The sequence below is a fragment of the Ascidiella aspersa genome, chromosome 8, assembly GCF_963924565.1.
Source record: "Ascidiella aspersa chromosome 8, kaAscAspe10.2, whole genome shotgun sequence".
Classification (NCBI taxonomy): Eukaryota; Metazoa; Chordata; class Ascidiacea; order Phlebobranchia; family Ascidiidae; genus Ascidiella; species Ascidiella aspersa.
The window spans coordinates 15,981,211-16,001,044 of NC_139454.1; the positions used below are offsets into that span (position 1 = coordinate 15,981,211).

The following is a 19,834-nucleotide window of genomic DNA, read 5'->3' on the forward strand; positions in this document are numbered from 1 at the left end:
AATCCTGTTGGAATTTTAAACGATATAAATATAGCGCATCTTCGCCGAATCAATAAAGTATATCTAAAAAAGGGATAAAAAGGGAGTGGGGGGATAAAGTTACGTCATAACGTAAAACTAAAGAAGCGTGCTGTTCTCGAACGAGCTGGTGTGCAACCATACAACTGCAGTCAATTTTAACGCAAAAAATGCGTTTTTTGATTTCAGTTAAACTTTTGTACTTCATTTTTAGAATGAAATTCTACGCATTTGGCACATAAACCACTAGTCCTATAGACTCCCGAACGGCTGCATCGAATCATGGAAAATATAGGATAAACTTCCTGTCGTTCATCTTGTTTTAAAAGTTTACCTAATTTTTGTAACGTAGCCATGCAAATTATTAATTGCCGATACCCTTGCCTTAAGTGTCCGAAAAATGCTGTTAGGCGAGCAACTAATGTGCAATGCCAGGTGCAACGGTTTCGCAATTTCGGGCGTTCAGTTGCAAAAGAAACATCCATCGTAAAATACATAAAGTACTCAGGGTCATGGGCGCCCGCACAGGGGGGCAAGGGGGGGGGGGCAATGCGATTATTAGTATTATTTGTAAGTGTAATATGTATTATTTATGAAGGTTAAAAATATTATACCGGTACATTATTATCCATTGCCCCCAGTGGCGTATCCAGGGGGGCGAGAGTTAATATCCCCCATTTTGTAAGTGATATTATCGATTTTTGTTCGATTTTGTCATGGTTTAACAAAGTGTTCGAAGCGGCGTGCTTTTTAAGTAATTGGGTCACGCGTCTTAATTTAATGCGAAACCAAAATCGAGCGCAAAATGCCGTTTTTCGTCTTTTGTTTGGTCAACCGTAAACGCTGGTAGTTTTTCTCTTTCGTTATTTGTTTAGGTTGACTGATTAGCAAGTGTGTATTCGACAATTGACAACGCTAAGTCAAACTTTCTTTCTTTTTTTCTCGTTAAAAACGTCGAGTTAGACCGAGTATGTTTCTCGCTGTTCGGTCTCTGCGCTAATATCTGAAGTTGGTGTAACAACGGCATTTGTTTAACTGAAGCAGATTCTTAAAAGGAGGTATAATGGTGACTGTCGTGCGCGTTTCAAAGTCTCCATTTTTAAGTAATGATAGTTAACGCAAAATTATGCTCTTTAAGCATACTCTAAGACCACGTGCTAAGTGTGCAATGGACAAAACTTATTTCCCCTCAACCGCAGCTTGTAATTTAGCTGACTTGGCACACAGATCGACGCAGATGTTGGGCTAATCGTGGCATAATAACACCCGGAAAAAACGATCTTCGTTTAGTATTGCAGGTGGTGAAAGGCGTGCTTGTAATTTAGCGCTAGTTCCGTTCATGGAACATAAAAACTGTCCTGCTGATAGTCGAATTATGTATGATTCTACAACAATTAATCACACATATTTCACGGTCTTGGTTTATTTTTTCGCCCGAAGTTAACGATTGCACACTGGGGTTTCGCAGCTGGCGCCTGACAGGATTGTTAACGACGCACGTGGTCGCTTTTGCTGGACGTATTTGGCTGTTTCTGATTAGTTTTGTTTATCACGTCTTGCAATCACCATTCTATGACGTCATACTGTCACTGTTTTATGACGTCATTATTCATTAACGTCAGACGAAAATAGGGGAATTCCCTAAGTTTAAAATTCAGGACTCCCCTTTTTAATTATCTGGTTACGCCCCTGATTGCCTTCCCCTGGAAAATTTTCTGCGGGCGCCCCTGCTCAGGGTTATTCAAATATTCAAGGTCATTTTTAGGCCAACATTCAACGGTTCATGCACAGCTTATTTGTCAAGTAGGCTAATAGTAACGCATTAATAAAACAAAAATCGGGAAATCATCTCGACGAATGTAGTGACATCGGTTGGCTCACTACAAAACAAAGACGAATATAAAAAAACCTTGGAGACGTCGAAGAACAAGATTTGTAATGACTAACTAAGTTAATTTAAATTAAAATGACTTATTTGTACAATTTTTAAAAGTAAGTGCATTTATTTGTTGATTAATTGCTGTATTTGTTATTAACGTGAAGAAGTAAAACAAGTAAAATACTTTAAACACAATGCTTGGTATTTTTATAAGCAGGGGTCACGAGGGTCGAGAGCCTTTCAAAGGGGGCCACGAAGCATAAAAGGTTGAGAACCACTGGACTAGATCTTTGTCTGTGATGATAGCCGTGTTTATGTCCGGAATTCTGCGCTTAATGATGTGGCGGGAAAGTTGTATATCAGATATCATTCTTTTCAGTTTGTCGTTTGAAGGCAATAATTTAAACACACTGCATACGTGTTTTGGGCCCATATAATGTTCCAAGTATTTTGATACGATGCAAGCGTTACAGTGGCTGATTACTTCGTAACTTGTATCGGCTTTTCTGTCTACTTTTTCAACTGATAAGTTTTCTAATATTCCTGGTCGATGTTAGCATGAAAGGAGTTGAACTGACGCTAAATATTTGAAGCTTTAAACTGCGAAAAAACTCTCCCACTCGGTTGCAAACTTGATATGCTTATCCCTCATATTTTTGTTTTCCTGTACACTTTATTCCTGTCATAACTTTATTTCCCGTAACTAAAAAAGGGTGGGAATCACTGCCCTAGGGGGGTGAAAGCTTTATTTATAGATCGCGACATTGTGACCTTTTTTAACCAATGGTATTGGTAGTGCGTTCTCTGTGATTATTTGTTTTTGTTTGGAAGTACTCACATAAATTCGTGAATAAATACAGCTTACCGGTGGGGGGGGGGGGGGGGCTAATTACCCATGTTTATACATATGAGTATGTTTATTAATTCACATATATCTAGTTATAAAAACTAAAAGCCTTACGATAAAAAAAGCAATTTATTTGATTGCAACTTATTTTTTTTATCAAGGCAACACATTGTTCAATGTACAAAATAAAATGTGATTTGGTTGTCGTAGTTCGTTGTATGACTTCTAGCAAGTTCTTCAAATCGAAATGTGTACACACTATACCTATTTAAGTGCAATATTTAAAACCAAAAGCATAGTTAATCAAATGGATAGATTTATTTGTATGTTACCACTTTTTAACATTGGATTCAGTAAAGCTCGTGTTAGAGTTAGACCAGGGGTGGCCAACACGCGGCTCGAGAGCCACATGAGGCTCTTCACCCAGTTATATGCGGCTCTTACGTTCATGTTGCGCTTATGATTTGGTTTCGATTTCCTTTAATTAAGTTTTGAATTATTGTCGGTTTCGACTTGCCTAAGACCATTGTATTTTTAGTAACACTTTGAAAACAAGATAAACGCATAAATTATGCCCAAATACTACTAATCTACGACATTATATAAATTTGTATTCAATATGCGTCGCGTCTCCTTCTAAATTCAATTTTTGTCTATTTAACGAAATAAAGGTACTTTTTTCGAGCTTCGTGCGATCGGTTTGTGGGGTGAGTAAGAAATGGAGTGATAGGCCCAATCATTTCGTTGCTTGTGTGTACGGTGTGGCTCTTAGCGGTTAACCAAGTAGGCTAACCAATGCGGCTCTTGATATGTGATTCGCTGGCCACCCCTGAGTTAGACTATGTAAAATGACATATTAGCTGTGTTGTAATGACTTGAGTCAGTGACTTAATGGCTTGACTGGGGCAACGGATGAATTGAACTGGGACTTGACTTATTGTTTTTGCCAAAAAATTGAATTGGAATTAAATTAATTTACAAATGACTTGACTTGGACTTTTGAAATGACTTGTTTGAAACACTGCATATTAGTGAGGTAACAACTATAAAAGAAACAAAACGAATAAATTAATTAACTTAATATCCAATTCGTTTATAGGCCAAATTAATTTTGTCGCTCTTGCCGGATATTTAAACAATATTTGTAAGATTTCTTATTTTTGTTTAGAATTTTTTTCAAATGATGGGCCTTCAGAGAAACAAGATAAAAGAAGAATCGAAGCTCTTTACCAACCGGTAGACATTGTGATGCAGATAAATGTAGAGGTATACAATTTGAGTAGGACTTTTTAGTCCTATCTTTTGCATTTCCTAATAGATTTATGGATGTATACAAAACACGGAAAGGAAACTAATCGAATCGCCAACTCCCTTTTGTACAGACTTTGCTGACTCAACAAGGGACGTTTAATTTTTTGCGCAATGTATTATATTCAAAATGTGCGCTTATTGATTCCAAACATCTAAAAAAATGCTCACATTTTTGCGCACATTGTGCAAAAACATATGCTCGCCTTCCCGCCTCAACTGACGACATTGATTGACAATAAAGTTTTATCCTGCAATAGGCGCGATAACGGTAAATAAAATTTTGTCGTCATGTGTAGAATTTTTTGCAATGGAACAGCGCAAACTTTTAACAGAAATATTCCACCAGGCATAGAAAACAAAAATAGGCTACAAAGTGGCATAAAAAAGACAGAATTATAATTTTCATGTAGCCATGAACAATCGACATTTTGTTCTAAAATTATGAGTGCAAATACAATTAGCCCATTTAATTCGTACCACATTTTAATTAGGCAGTGGGCTTTTGAAGCTATTTAAAATATTTTGGATTTTACTTCTAGAACTAATATAACTGCACATAATAAGGTTGACTAGGAATTTGGGAAAACATTTGTACAGTTAACGCTATATATGTTCGCCTTCCATTTGCGAAAAATAAATCAAAGAGTGCTTGTATGCTTTAGAAACAACAAATATAAAGCTTTATGGTCATATCTAAAACGAGCCATTAACAAAGTATAGCAGCAGTAAAACCATAACAAAGGAAAATTACTTCTCTAATCGTTATTTTCATTTGTTTTTTTATCTAGAATTCTAGAATGTTGTTTTCTACAATTCGAGATTAATGGGTCTTCTAGAGCAGTATAACAGCTAAAAGCTAACAGTGTAAAGGCCACAGAAAACTTTCAAATAAAAATAACATATAATAATTCACCAGTGCCCAAACATAAATCAATAACAGTTGGCACCCTATTTCTATACGATATATATCACTAACGTTATAAAGAACACTATATACATCGGCGCTGGCTAATACAATAGTATAGAATTAATAACCCTCAAATAAAAATAATCAAAATTCTAAAATAAAAACAATTCCATTCCGAGAATTGCTACCAGTCAACAGTTGCCGATGTTTCATATTTTACCTAAATCAAACGCTTGAGCTTGTAGAAGTGTTAGGAAATCACACACAGGCGCTTTTCTGTTCGTTCGTTTTTGACGGGTGGCGACAAAATGGTATGAATGGCTTCATCAAAAACATCTTTTATTCCGTCCATCGTTACTGCTGAACATTCCTTATAACACGCAGCTCCTAGTTTGGATGCACGCTTTTGTCCCATTTCCTTGGAGACCGGCTTCTGTTTGCGCTTATGCAGCTCCTGGATTTGACGTGGATTGTCGCGAAGATCGATTTGAGTTCCGACCTTAGAAACAATGTTAAATAACCTTAATGAGAGATATTGATTTTTGAGACTATATTCATTACCTAAACAAAAAATACTGTTACATACACAAAAAAAAACAATACACGAACAAATATAACGTATTTGTAAAAAAAGTTTCTTTCAAAGTTAAAAATTTTACTCTTTCAATCTACAGTTTTGCGCTTTTTGCGATTGTGTATTGGCCAACTGACCTAAATTTAGAAAGAATATTTTATTTACGTTTAAGTTACGTGTCTATGACGTAAATATGTGGCACGTTTTTTAAATATCATGCTTTCTTCTCCCTCCACCACCAAAGAGAACACAAAAACATAAATCCTGGATTCGACAAACTTGTAAAAAACGTTTTGTGACAGGGCTTTTTTTTCAATTTATTTACAGTGCAGGCTATAGGCTATATCTTATTCTACTATTTAACGTTATTATATCAACTTCAGTACATGTGGTCCGCTAATGTTTTTTTTGCTTGCAACCTCTTTACAGGATAAAAAGGCAAATCAAATTCGAAAATGTTTGCATTAACTGCAAAAAGTTAACAAACATAAATAAATTGCCAACTGCGCAAAAATAGCGAACACTCCTGGACAGATCAGAAAATCCTATATTCCAGAACAGTTAAAAAAACACTGATCTGAATGACCAACTAAACACAGTTAAGTAATAAATGTGTCGCGGAGTTCGACCATTGTATTATTTTTTTTCTTTTTTTACCATTGTATTTATTTCGTATCCGGCGTTTTGCAAGCTTTTCTCGCGTTGTTATTTTGTTAGCGCCTCGAAAGGTCAGCATGTGTTGATTTACGTTTGAATGGTGATAACTGATCACTAATTACATCAGTGGTTCTTAACCACAAAAATAATAAATAGATTGCGGCACCCCTGCAAGATTTGTCCGTAGGTAAATCACTAGAATGTCACAATAAACGACACTGGAACAACACACACCAACTTTGCACAACGTAGGAAGTTATAATAGACTTTATTCCACTTTAATCTTACACAAAAAGTTGTAAGAGTTAAGCAAAAATCAAATTCTTAATGATTCTCAAATATCTCTCGACGCCCTTTAACATTACAAATGGCCGCGGCACCCCGGTTGAGAACCACTGGATTACATACTACGCCATATAACACTGTGCGGTGCACAACTGAACATCGATACTGACGAGTAGTAAACCTTCGAAGAATACAAAGTTACAAATGTTGATCCTGCATTTCACCTAGGTTTTGTAAACTTCGAGCTTTAGTTGAAAACGTGATAACGTGACGTCACAAAAACAAAAAATCTTATAAACACTTATTGTTCTCTAACGAATCAGGACACAAAGTTTAACTGAAATCCTGTCAAATCAATCAAAGCGCGAAAAAACAAAATTCTAATTGATGAAATTGCCAACACTTTTAATTTAAAACGAGACGTGACGCCTTAAAGATACATAAACGAGATTCGCTTATTGCTCATAATAACACCATTTAAAACCAGTTTAACAGAAATAGCACTTTGTAGACTAGAGTTCAGTGTAACGCCTTTTGGGGTGAATTGATTCAAAACGTTTGTAAAAGTGGACAGATGTTCGCGAAAAACTTTTGTTCAGATTTGCATAATTAAAGTTGGCAAAAAATATAGTTTGGCCGTGGCCTGATGCTCCTGATGGTGATGTGTTATACCAGTGGTTCTTAACTAACGGTGGGCGGTAATTTTTGACCAGTCAGTCAAAAAGTTGGCTTTATTTATGTGGATGACAAACTATGTATTTTTGACAATCATAACTGCTTAAATACAAAATTGTTTCACGCTTCGCGCGAACTTTAATTGTCTTTTGAGTATGTTCAGACCGACTTGGGATCTCAGAATGTTCAGCACAAAAGCGCCATGAGTAATTCTTGTCCTTTTACTTGTAAATCAAAATTTAATCCAACTAAGGACGTTCATGTCAAGCATGCAATAGGTAACAGGTGTACGTAGCTAAACAAATCCTGTATATGAGTTAAATATATCATTATTGCTTCCATTCGCTCAAGCCGAACAAGGCCACACAGCTGCACTAGTAAGACAAAGCAGCGAAACACCAATGTATACCAAACTAATTACAGTATGTTGTTATTTTGGTTTGAGTCTGCTGTGACACAGAATCATGCATAGATTTACGACGGCTAACACGCATTTTAACTCGGCAGTGTGAATATGACGACATTGTATGTCTGTAACGTATAAGAGCATACGCTCTTTTGCGTCATTAGAAGGGCGTTTCACAGGAATGTGTGAAACTCAATGCCCTGTAAGTCTCAATATGGCAATAAGTTAGAATTTTCTAATAAGGTTATGTAAAACAACCTAAATATCTACTATTGTATTTTACTTAAGAAACAGAACCCAACAGCAACATTACAACGACGCTAATGCATTTGAATGTAGAAGGAAAGCAAATAAATAACTTAAAGGTAAAGATGTTTTCACCACATATTCTTTAGGAAAGCGAACAGGTAATTATTAGATACACAACCTCACTGTCTCTAAACATTACAATTTTAAGCTATCGAAAGTCCAAAAAAAGACTTTGTCCTACTTTAAGTCCTAAGTTTTCAACACTTTTTTTACGTAAACCTATTTGTTTACTTAAATTCCTGTAGCAACGTCTGGAAAAAGTGCACTTAAAACGTGTAACGAGTTGCCTGTGCATCACTGATAATTAATATTAGGGTGTTCTTTATAGAATCCAAAACCATCAGCGGCAGATTTTAGCCAGTCGATCACTGCTCCGCTGACGCGTATATTAACAAGTAAAACTCATAGTTAAAAACATGAGGGAAAATAGGATCAAACGTTTTGTTTAAAAGCCTTTTTTAGTCTACTGTCGTGTTTCCATATTTCATTGTTTACTCTTATTGGTTTGTTGATGGCTGCGCTCTGATTTTATATATTTATTTGTACTCTTACAGGAATTGACGATTCCACTTGGTGAAATATATTTTCCTTTTAAACAAAACGTCTGATCCTGCTTTTACTCGTGCTTTTAACTCTGAGTTTTACACACTGATTATATAGTATGGCAATCAAACGGGAGTATATCTCCTAGGGACCTAGGCCTATTTGTCGATTTATACTCACAAGAAGAAAGGGTACGTTAGCGGCGTGCTCTTTCAGCTCTGGAATCCAGGTTTCCTTTATGTTTGTAAAGGAGGAGGGTACGACCACCGAGTAGCAAACAAGGAATATGTCGGCCTTGTTATAGGAGAGAGGTCGGAGACGGTCATAGTCCTCCTGCCCGGCCGTGTCAATCAGTTCTAGCAAGTAGGGTGTTCCTCCAACGTTGATATTAGCTAAAAAAAATATGGGTTTAACAAAAAGAAAGTTATGCATTATGAAGTTTATGTTGCAAGTCCTAATTCACCATGTGTTTCGTTTATTTCCAAGTCGTACTGTGTTGAAACAGTTTAGTATTCAAAAGTCATCATTTTTTTTAATTCAGTTCAAGCGATTTATCCGTCTTAATAAATTATCATGCCTGGTAAGCCAATAGAAGGCTTAAAGGCATGTTTATATCTCGACAGTGTAAATCTGGCGTTGTGTGTGCAGGGTTGTGTGGATAACGGAAACTATTGGTGCCGTGGTAATTTCACCACACAAACAACGGTATGCCGTACACTCGGTTTCATAACTTGCGCTGTTGGATACCATATGTGTCACTATTGTAATATATTTTGACCAACTACATTTGGTAAATATACAGATATGATGGAAAATTTTATCGGTTATTATGTGGGCTCTCCATAGTGGTTGTTTTAGACTTTTTAAACAAATAAAGACGCTGTAACTTTAGATGCAGTTCGATTTACATACGCTGTAGCATAAATTGGTATTGCTTTTGATACTGTGTTTACTAAGATAAAATAATATATAAGTTAACTGGCACACCAAGTTATCACAAAGAATCGAATAAAAAATATGTAATTTATGTATCTTCCACGTTTAACATGTTAATGCTCACCAAAGGTAATTAATTCTATTACGTTGTTAAAGAAAGAATAACTAATGGTAATAACCAATTAATATAATTTATAAACTCCAAGCGCAAGTTATACCACAAATTATTATAATTGTTTCGTGAAAGTTGTAACGCATTCTTAAAGAATCAGGTTTTGGGTTAACTAGAATTACTTCAATATATGCGCAACGGATAGCCCAAAACACCGCAATGCAGAAAAAATATGAGCCTATAACAGTGTTTCTTCAACTATTTTTCTTACGATGCCTTTAATAAAGTTAATACACTCCTGACACACCCAGCAATAAGGATTTTACTAATTTGTATCTCTTGTTTTGTGTAATAATATATTGTGTGAGAAAATGACAATCAGTCGCAGCAGTTAATTCTTAACAAAGATTTCGAAATAAATGATTAATTTTGCAAGCATTTTCTTACAGCAATTGCTTTTAAATGATAAACAGAATTATTGTGCAACGCCCTTGGAAAATTGAAACGACGCGCTAGGGCGTCGCGACGCACAGTTTGAGATATCTGGCCTATGAAGCCCGCAAAGCGAAAAAACATAAACCATGCGTTTAGCAATCCATCCAACCACTGGCAAACCTTACTAACAAATTGAAACAAAGGCAAATTGTATTTGAATGCTATACAAAAAGTAACTCTGTTATTTATGTCAAGTAAAAGACAGTGTAAAAACAGAATTCACAAAAAAGAAAAGTATAGGGCTAGGCTAAAAGTCCAGGCAAAAACGGGAAAATATTCTGTTTATTTGGTTTACGAGCCCCTAGAAGTCGTGTCCCTCATCCTGTTCACAACCAAAATATATTAAAAAACCCTTGTCAAAAAATTGAGAACGACCACACGGTATGCTCACCTGCATACTGGTCAAGTATAGTCGGCACGTATTCGTCGGGAAAATCCCCTTTACTGTAACTGATCAGCATACTGGTTTTTCCAACTGCGCCGTCGCCAACCACGACGCACCTCAGCAGACTAGCCATCGCTGTTTGCGCTTCTGCTGCCACTTCTGCCGTCCGCCTGTCGTCCAGCTCTTGGAGCTAATCCGATTAGCTTTCACGGAACTTTAAACCATCGGCAAACAACAACATAAAACGCAAAGCCGAACTGTTTGTTGCAAGTCTGAAGTTTTTGTTTGGATTCTTTGTGGAGAATTGGATGTTTCACGGCTTTAGAAATATAAAGTTTGCATCAACCAGTTGCCGGTATATATGTCTTCTACATTACATAGGTCTGAAATAAACAAAATACATACGTCTTTGCACAACGGCTCACTAATAACTCTGTAATTGCAACATTGATTTAAATTAAATACAACTTTTGAAAGCAAGTATATACATCGTATTAAAAAGGGCATGCCTTTAATAGACAGGTTTAAATAACTTGACAGTGCTGTGCACGTTTTAACCTTTTTTTAAGTCAAAGAGTTGAATGCAACATTGGCATAGTTCAGTTGCCTAACGAATTGTGCGCACTAATCATGTATTAACGGCCTTGCTGTTTTATTACACTGTCTTCTACACAATGATCTCGTTACAAGTATTAGTTACATTGTTGGCAAACACATAATAGTCTGTACGGTTTCACATTGAAGCTTTACTTTCGCTTTAAATTCAATATGCAATACACGGATGTTTTTTTAGATCTACTGGGTTTAGTGCTCATAAATAATTTACAGCGCAGGTTCTAGTCGGTTTGCTTTGCAATGTTACATTCAAAGCATTACGATCTACCCTTTCAGTTCGCATAAAACATAACTAATAAGACACATCCCTCCAAAGCTAATCAATTATATTGTATAAAAAACGGTGCAGTTTTTTTTATACCAGCACTCCAGGATGAATCTAACACTCAAAACAAAAATCTTACAAACTACAAAAATCAACATAAAAGCAAATACAGACCAGGGGTCCCGTTTTCAAACATCTGTCAATCTAATATCGCTATACTTTGAAGCAAATTTGTAATCAAAAGTGAATTCTATAGTTGTGTACTTTACAGAGAAACCAACAAACAAAACATAAACATAAGGAACAGAGTTTGCAGCTGAGTTACTGAACACCAATGGTGTTTTATTAGGCTGATTCTACATCACTAAGCAAATCGTTTTTCATTTTCTCCTATATCCCCTAAAAAAAAATCCAAAAAATAATCAGTAGTCAATGCAACAACAAACTAAAACACGCTTTATAGACTTCTCATATGCTTAGTATAACTTTACCAGCAGCAGCCTAAACCGCCGAACTGTGAGCCTGCAGAGCACTACTCGCTGTTGCGGAAATGACGTAATGTTGTTTGAAGGGAAACTGTTCCATAGAAGAATAAATACGCAGACGGCCCTGAAGTCCGCTTTTAAAGGCTATTATATATGGGATGGCATGTGGCCGGTTCGATAAAGGTAGACGTTTTAATGGATGGTACAAAGTGTGAACATCAGATGATGCTGTATGATCCTATTTTAAGAAGCCACGAACATGCGTTTGTCTGAATATAAGTATGTAGAACATTTGCGATATATACAAAATTATGAGTATCACAATAGGTAAACGTCGACGGAACGATATGCGTTTAACTTAAAATAAACTATTGCGTAGCAGCCGTGATAATTCAATTATTTACGGCAATGGCACTCACAGTATCTTTATTGAACCTTTTAGATCAGACAAAGCATTGTTGATAACCTTTTAACAGAGTATTTGAGGTTTGCAAAGGGATGATAACGATTTATCTTTTCGACCACTGGGTTTGCGTAATTAATGCTAACTCTCTTACGAATCTGCTGCCGAGAACAACACCACGTTATGTTATTACGACAAAGAGCTCTACATATTTAAGTGTAATAGTACAGAATTTCTGATAACTACAATTAAAATTCCGAACCTATATGAGTAATTCTTTGTTAAAACAACTGTTTCGCGAAACTTGGTTGAGATCAGCCGCTGCCTACATGTTTATAGCGAAAACCAATAGTTTATTAATCCACGGCATATACAATAAAACCAAGTTAAGATACACGTATGCAATTTATGACACATACACAGGCGTGGGAGACAACAGCTTCTCGAAACATTTGGAGCTTTGTACAAGTTCGGTCTAAGGTTTTCTTAAAATATTTTTTTTTAACTTTCATGAAAAACAGATTCATTTAAAATAATTTTTTGCCACGCTACATACCAGAGTAAACCTTTCAATTCTACTAAATAGGACAAAATAAAATTGACAGCCAAATAAATTGATTTCGGCATTTATCTGTAAATTTGTAAGACACCATTTGTTTCCTGTTTTTCTACACAAATGATAAATAACGCAATATTAAAATAAATAGTTAAATGGCTGCTAACGAAACTTTAGCAATTTGCGAAGCTAACTTTTGTTTAAAAAATTACGCCCTTGAATTCGAAACTGACTCACTTGGAGAAGATCATATTGTATTATTGTTTGTGCCGTTTTTGATTCCTACCCTTAATTAGTGTATACCTCTAAAATTAAATTATACTGTGCTTAGCGGTAAATGTTGCTTGGTCAGTAAGCGCTGACGTATATCAGATGTTAGCTGCTGTAAGCTGTATTTAACGCCCTGACTCAGTCTGCCCATAACGTCACTTTGTTGGAAATTTTGAATCAGACGAGTCTTCGCTTTCAACGAAAGGTGCACAGCCTTCTACATCAGTTGCTATTGGTCCTATTCCTTATCTGACTTAAAAAACAGACCGCAGTGCTAATGAATTTTCCCCATGCTGAAACGTATTTGGCGCTTGTCGACATAATTTACGTGAATTTAGTTCAATGACGGCCGCATCGACCGGCTCTTTCTTCTTACAAGTCGGCGCACAGCTAAAACTGAAACGCATTTCGTCAATAATGCATGCTAGACTAGCACATAAAAAAGCGGCTTACCGACAGAAAAAGGTTTGGAGTGCAATCAGATTATATGACGTCGTCTATAAATATACGGCATATGGCGGAGCAACCTATCAGTCGGCTGGCGTTATTCTAGTGAAATTATATTACCTGCCGATAGCAATGGCTTTTTACACAATGTCTTGCGAGCATAAATAATTTAAATTTAAGCAGCCGTTACATTTTAGTATACCAATTGCAGTGTTTTAGATATTTAGGTTCAAAAAAATGCAACTTCATATCGTACATCAAATATGTGAAGTAATTCCTATAGGTATTCTAGAATCTAGATGGCTGTTTAGGCTACTAGTACTATTTACTTATTACTACTTTTCCACTATTATAAGATGAATTTATACCTAACCCCGAACCCCACCCCAAGTACATCTCACTAACTCCCCTAATAATTTCAACCTTGACCAAAATTCTAACATCTACCATTAACCTCACTAACCCCAAACAGGGGCAAATAATACGCTGCAAAAACGGTCTGAAACATGTTTGGGAATTATTTAATTTAATAATGTTCCGCGGGCCAACGCCAGAATCTAACAAACAAAAATACGATGTTTTGCGGTGAATGGTTAATAATTTTTTTTTCTATAAAATTCCTAGTTCGTACATTGGTACACAAAATAGCTTTCCATGCTTACTCGCCCGAAAATAACTTTCTGTTATATTGTATATTAACACTCATGCCAAAATAGCAGACCGTTTACCAGTATTCCTTTTTTAGCTACTTTTCAAAACCCACACAGGGTTTATATTGATATAGTTTGCAACGTGGCCTGTTATGGAAGTGGCTAGGTTCTCAGCTGCGCACTGCCTCTGTTTTTTTTTTTCGGAAGCATTAACGGAAAATATAACCTCCAACGAATTACTTTATTTGAGTGAAGAAATCACCAACACAGTGATTCTCAATTTTTATGGCTTACGACAACCCTCAAAAATAATAAATAGATTTTGGCACCCGACTGGAATTTTCGTTGAGTATTTTACTAAAATGTTACTATAACCGGAACTGAAACAACACAGACAACTTAAAGCATGTAGAAAAATGTAATTTGATATAATGGTTTTAAATCGTACACAACTAGTTGTATCAAGAAGTTTACTAATTGAGCAACTATCGGATTCCTTAACATTCTCAAATACCTATCAACACCCTTGAGCATTAGAAATGGCACACCAGGACGCTGCGGCACCCCGGTTAGGGAACAACATTCAATTCCCCAGAAATGTGGAAGGAATGCAACAAAACTTTCAGCTGAAGTTTTGGTCAACAATAGTTCAAACTGTAAATAAATCGCGATTTCAGTTTTACTAAGTTACTTATGTCGTAACCAAGAATTAATAAAAAGGCAACGTATCTTACCAAGTTAGCGACAATTTCAGGCATAAGCAGACAGACTTGGACAACTAGATAATTCTAGTTTTCTAATTCATTGAATTAGAGCAAAATGCGGCTAATTCTACTTCTAATCTAATTTGTGAATTGCTTGTTTGCTCTAATTGTAATTCTAATCTAATTTCGATTTTACCAGTCACTCAGTTCAAAAACAGATTTTCAATTTTTTTTTTATTCGAACGACTTTTACGTAATTTTTACAGTTTAAAAAGCATAAAAAGGCATAAAAATTAGCACACACATATTTACCATTCACGTTTTAATAAGAATAAATTGCAAATTGGTTGTAAAAAATAAATGTAACTCTAGTTCAAATTCTAATTGAAATTTGTTTTTTTACGAATTTGGTAATTCTAATTCTACTCTAATTTGAGAAAACTTAAAACCATCTAATTCTAATTCTAATATAATCTTAAAAAGTCTGTAAGCAGATGAATGCATTAACAGCCAATTTCATACATCTGCAGTATACAATACAGTTACTTTAATAAACTTATCTTAATGGCTTACTTTTACTTAAACACCTTCAAGCACGTACAATGACGCTCAACAGTCAACAACAAACAAAATCACTTTTAACGAATTTGACTGAAACAGCTTACCTAATGATAAAGGTTACGACGATGCCAAAACCAATTTTTGCCATGCTCTTTTGTGCCGTTGGTGGTTTTAAAATAAATTTTGGCTACCGCTAAAGAACGCAGTAGAGCCTTTTGCGTTTCACGATGTAACTTTATAAACCAACTGGATAAAATCCTGGCAAACGTACCAAGGATTTGCTGAACGCAGATAGCGTAGTTATCTAGATTCTAGCTAATTGTCTGTTAATGTAAATTGAAAAACTAATAGTTTTGTTAACTCTTTTTTATCCGCGATTCCTTTCGGAATAAAATTTTCCAACAAAAACATTTAAAAACTGAATTTATGTATCTAATTAATAAATTTTAGGTAATTTCTACGTCGGTCGGCACCCCTGTGGACCCCTTTAACGTAGAAAAGAAGCGTAATCAAGTTTCTCGTAAATCTTATGAAAATGAATTTGGTAATGTCAATTGGAATTAAATATTGACCTATAAGTTTCTTGTTATTGTTTTCATGAATACGACTGGTTTACTTGATTCCAAGCCCAAGCAAGCCCATGTTCGAGGAGTTGTGTTTCTTATATGGTTAATTGGTTAATGGTTCACCCAGGGCCTAATTAAGGTTTTACAGGAACTGAACACAAAGATGGAATTAAACGTTCGCACTATAGTGATTACTATACTTTAATTATGTTATTTGGTTATATGTTGATTATTGTTATGTCCATGCTTGTGATTTCATTTTTGACTGATTCTAATTGATCTAATAAAGCTTGTTGTTATTAAAACAGAACGTTTAGATTTCACAGATTTGCATCATCTTTTCTGTACCTATATAAGGGAGGTTTTTTGAACCATACGTAAATATAATAACACATCAGGGGCATATCCATGAGCGCACGCGGTCATGCCCTGCAAAATAACGAGATATGTTTTATTTTTACTTTTATACTATTTTTCAATTAGGGATTAATATAGCCTAAGCAAAATTCTGTGATAGTGTTTATTGAAACTGAAAAAGTGTAAGAAACATTGTTGTGAAACACTGTACACAAGTTACTTAAAGCTATATCAGCGATTGTTTTTCAGTGCCAATTTAACTAGGTGAATATAAATTTCGGCCCTTTTTACTATGTTTTTGTTTGTTGCAGGGAAATCTATTTAGCCATAAATGCAATCCATATTAAGGCATATTGCGCTGGAGATCCATAAACACACAAAAAACATTGGACGACTTTATAGTCTCGCGTAACAACAAGGGACAGCTTTGGCAATCGATTTTTTTTACAAAAGTTTATCACAAATTGGCAACAAAACAAACACATTTATTTGTTTTCAAGAAAATTACTATTTTCAAAAGTAATGCTGGTAAAAATGTCGGCCTAAATTTACTACTACTGATAAGTGAAATATCGGGTGAAATTTTCGGTCAACCGATATATTGGCCGACCTCTAATTTGAATATAAAAACGTTAAATTAGATTTTTCGTAGATTCAAAATAGAAGTTTTGACACTTAAAGATGGAAAAATTAAAGTATTGCTGAAATACGGTCATTGTTCGAACACAGTGAGAAACAACCGAGAAGGCTAGATTTTCAACCTATACGGTAAACATAGTGAGAGCAGTGACAATTGGTAAAACAGTGTATGTTAGTATTGATATGAAAAGTTGTACAAGGGTTTACATAGTTCATAAGAAGGGCGATTATTTTTTGACTTGTCATAAAAGTTAAAAAATTTTCAGAATTAACAAGTTAGATCAAAATTTGTCAAAATTATTTCAAGTCAAAATCGATCAAAGATGCACATAAGTCGTTTACAAAATTAAAAACTATAGTCAGCTTTTTAAAATTGTCGTTCAGCTAAAATTCTATCAAAAAAATTTGTTTGAGTTATATTCGACGACATTTTAATAATATACGGTATACGTGAGCTTGTTCAATTAACCACCCAGGCCTAGTTTATCGCATTAGGTTTAGCCCGAACTTCGTTTTTCCGTTATAATTGTTTATCTCTGCATTGGACCAATGTATTTTTTTTATGATTTGCAATTATCTTATTTCCTATTGCGATAACTAGGTCTTTGCTAATTTTCTTCATTTATTGTTACCTTATATTTTAACTGTATAAACAACATTTTTCTGAAATAACCAACGTCTTGTTATTTTTGGGCATTGTTATATCTTTTGTCTTTTTAAAATGACAAGAATATCAACTTAGCATTTGTTTGAGTTTTGGATAAACCCGAAAAAAATGATTTGTGTCAAACGTTAGTCAGTTAAACAACTAAAACATGTGGTCCCAGACGCCAAGACACTAATGTAATACTTTAAATAACATAATGTTGTTTAAATGAGTGGATTTCTAATATATCAAAATTTTGATAAAAAAGTCTATTTTAGGTCAAAATTTGTTAAAATTTCAATTTGTTAGGTCAAAATTTCTCATTTTTAATGGTCAAAATATATTCGACCTAGTTATAAATGAAACGACGCCAGCAGTTGTAGCCTATTAGGTCGACGAAAGATAAAATAAATGAGTTGTGATATAATTATAAAATACAAAATTTATCTCCGCTTTTCTAAAAGGTTTTTGTAATCCTATGTTAGTATGACATTAAATCCATGCAACCGACGCCGCAATACCATCTCTGGCGAAAAAGTTCAGTTACCATGTTGGGTCGGCCATTTTTCCTGGCCGAGATTTCTGTGCAAAAGCAAATTGTGCTACAAATCATTACGTCCTTGACAAAGGCGGATTTGATTGACATCGATTGGGATTGGGCGAAACTGCCGCGCTCCCAAAATCCGTGTGAACAACAACAGAAATGGGGTCGACCCTTCTGCTTTATATAGGGGTCCAATTAAAAACGATTACGGGGGTTGCAATGGGTGAAGTCCGACCCGGTTTCAAGTTGGACTCGTGGGGATCGTTTTACCCGCGATGTCAAAATGATTGCCAACGAGGTTAGAGACATTCGGAAACCGACAGGATCGGCCAATGCACAGCGTAAATGCTGAGGCCAAATTGCCGGGAGAAAAGTTTTTCGACACCTAAGTTCTTGCATGGGTAGCAGAAAAGTTTAATTGGTTTAAAACCTTTACTTTTCTGTAATTAAATGCATAAGGCATATTTATTCGCCAAGGCAATACGTACACGAATGACGCATCTGATGAGAGTAATCAGGCTTGAGTTGATTTGATTGCTTTTTATCATAACAGGAAAAACGGCCTTGCCCAAGACCATAAGGGCCTAAACCCTAACTAGTGTGTATCAATAGCCTATACAATAAATATACTCGTTAATTACTCGTTAAGAAATATACTCGTTAAGTGTTTCTAAACTTTTTGACGTCGTGGCCTGTTTATGTTTAACAACGTGGTGGCGCACATCATACCGGTATTTCTGTTGAATAGCTTGCACAAGTTTTTGTTACACAGGCTCCATAGTCGTATTGTCATTAAATTCTGTGGGTAGTGAGTTAAGCAAAATAGAAAGCAAAAAAAAGTAAAACATATATGTCGAATGTTTTTCATTGGCCTGTCGCACACTTGGCAATCTTCCTTGGCTCGCAGATTGAGAAAATTCGAAATGAGATACGCGCGAAGGTCATGATTTCAGGGCACACGAGGGGCCAAGTGCTGCGGTCAGGTCTGAAACAAGATAAAGAGGGATTTGCTTGTTTTCTTATCAGACTAGGTCCATACTTATTAGTGCAAATTATGTGCTCTTCTTAATAATATATTTAGGTGCGGGTTTCTGTAAGACTGCATCTTGCCTTTCCAATTTAGTATTTACAATCATATAGTAAGGATTTGGGTTCACAAGAGAAAGGAATTTTCGTCACAGCGATGTGCATCTCACCGGCGACAGACCCCGTTTATGCCTTGCTTTTCTCGTCTCTTCTTACGTGCTTAAGCGTTTAGTGAAACAGACTTGACCTCGACAGAAACCGATACTTGTTTGGCGAAACGTAACAAGTCTATAATTTTTCCGCACGCGAGGTGCGTTGAACACTACGGTGGGATATTTTTAAATACAACATGTATGATGGAGCATAATTGTGTAGGAGGGAAAAACTTTTATTTTTAAAATCTATATTGGCATTTTTTTGAATGTTTATTAGAAATTTTTACAATTTAGACGATAACGCTTGATAAAGATGACGCACAATAAAATTAGGGAGGCAGACCCGTTAAACACCATTTCCGTTTTTTTTATGCCGTGTAATGTGTAAAAGACTGACTTATTCAAAATTTAACCTTTTTTAATTTTTTTTTAACTTTATATGCAATAAAAGTTGTGTATTTTTATTTTACAAAAGAGTGGTATAGTTAAGCTTGTCTTTCTTACTATTCTACATTTTGCTAAAAATTTCGAGGATAACCTAAGTTTACATACCTCTTTATTCTATTAGATTGTATGCGGTCAATTGTTCAGAACATTTTCCGTAAT

At 35.4% G+C, this 19,834-nt stretch overlaps 1 protein-coding gene across 1 annotated transcript; it reads right to left on the minus strand.

Annotated features, from left to right (window-relative positions):
* Positions 1 to 4,156: 4,156 nt before the first annotated feature.
* Positions 4,157 to 10,715, minus strand: LOC146136316 (rho-related GTP-binding protein RhoQ-like). Its single transcript, XM_083395142.1, has 3 exons — positions 10,346 to 10,715; positions 8,592 to 8,803; positions 4,157 to 5,461 (listed from the first exon to the last, which is right to left on the minus strand). The coding sequence occupies exons 1-3, from the start codon at positions 10,470 to 10,472 to the stop codon at positions 5,213 to 5,215; spliced, it is 588 nt and encodes a 195-aa protein (XP_083251268.1). The 5' UTR covers positions 10,473 to 10,715; the 3' UTR covers positions 4,157 to 5,212.
* Between the last annotated feature and the right edge of the window lie 9,119 nt (positions 10,716 to 19,834).

What these genes read in the sequence shown, in the direction of transcription:
- LOC146136316 (XM_083395142.1), bottom strand. Translation starts at nt 10,472, where the DNA reads ATGGCTAGTCTGCTGAGGTGCGTCGTGGTTGGCGACGGCGCAGTTGGA. An exon ending in TATACTTGACCAGTATGCAG is followed by an intron (nt 8,804 to 10,345) that starts GTGAGCATACCG and finishes TATTTTTTTTAG; the next exon opens with CTAATATCAACGTTGGAGGA. An exon ending in CTAACGTACCCTTTCTTCTT is followed by an intron (nt 5,462 to 8,591) that starts GTGAGTATAAAT and finishes ATTGTTTCTAAG; the next exon opens with GTCGGAACTCAAATCGATCT.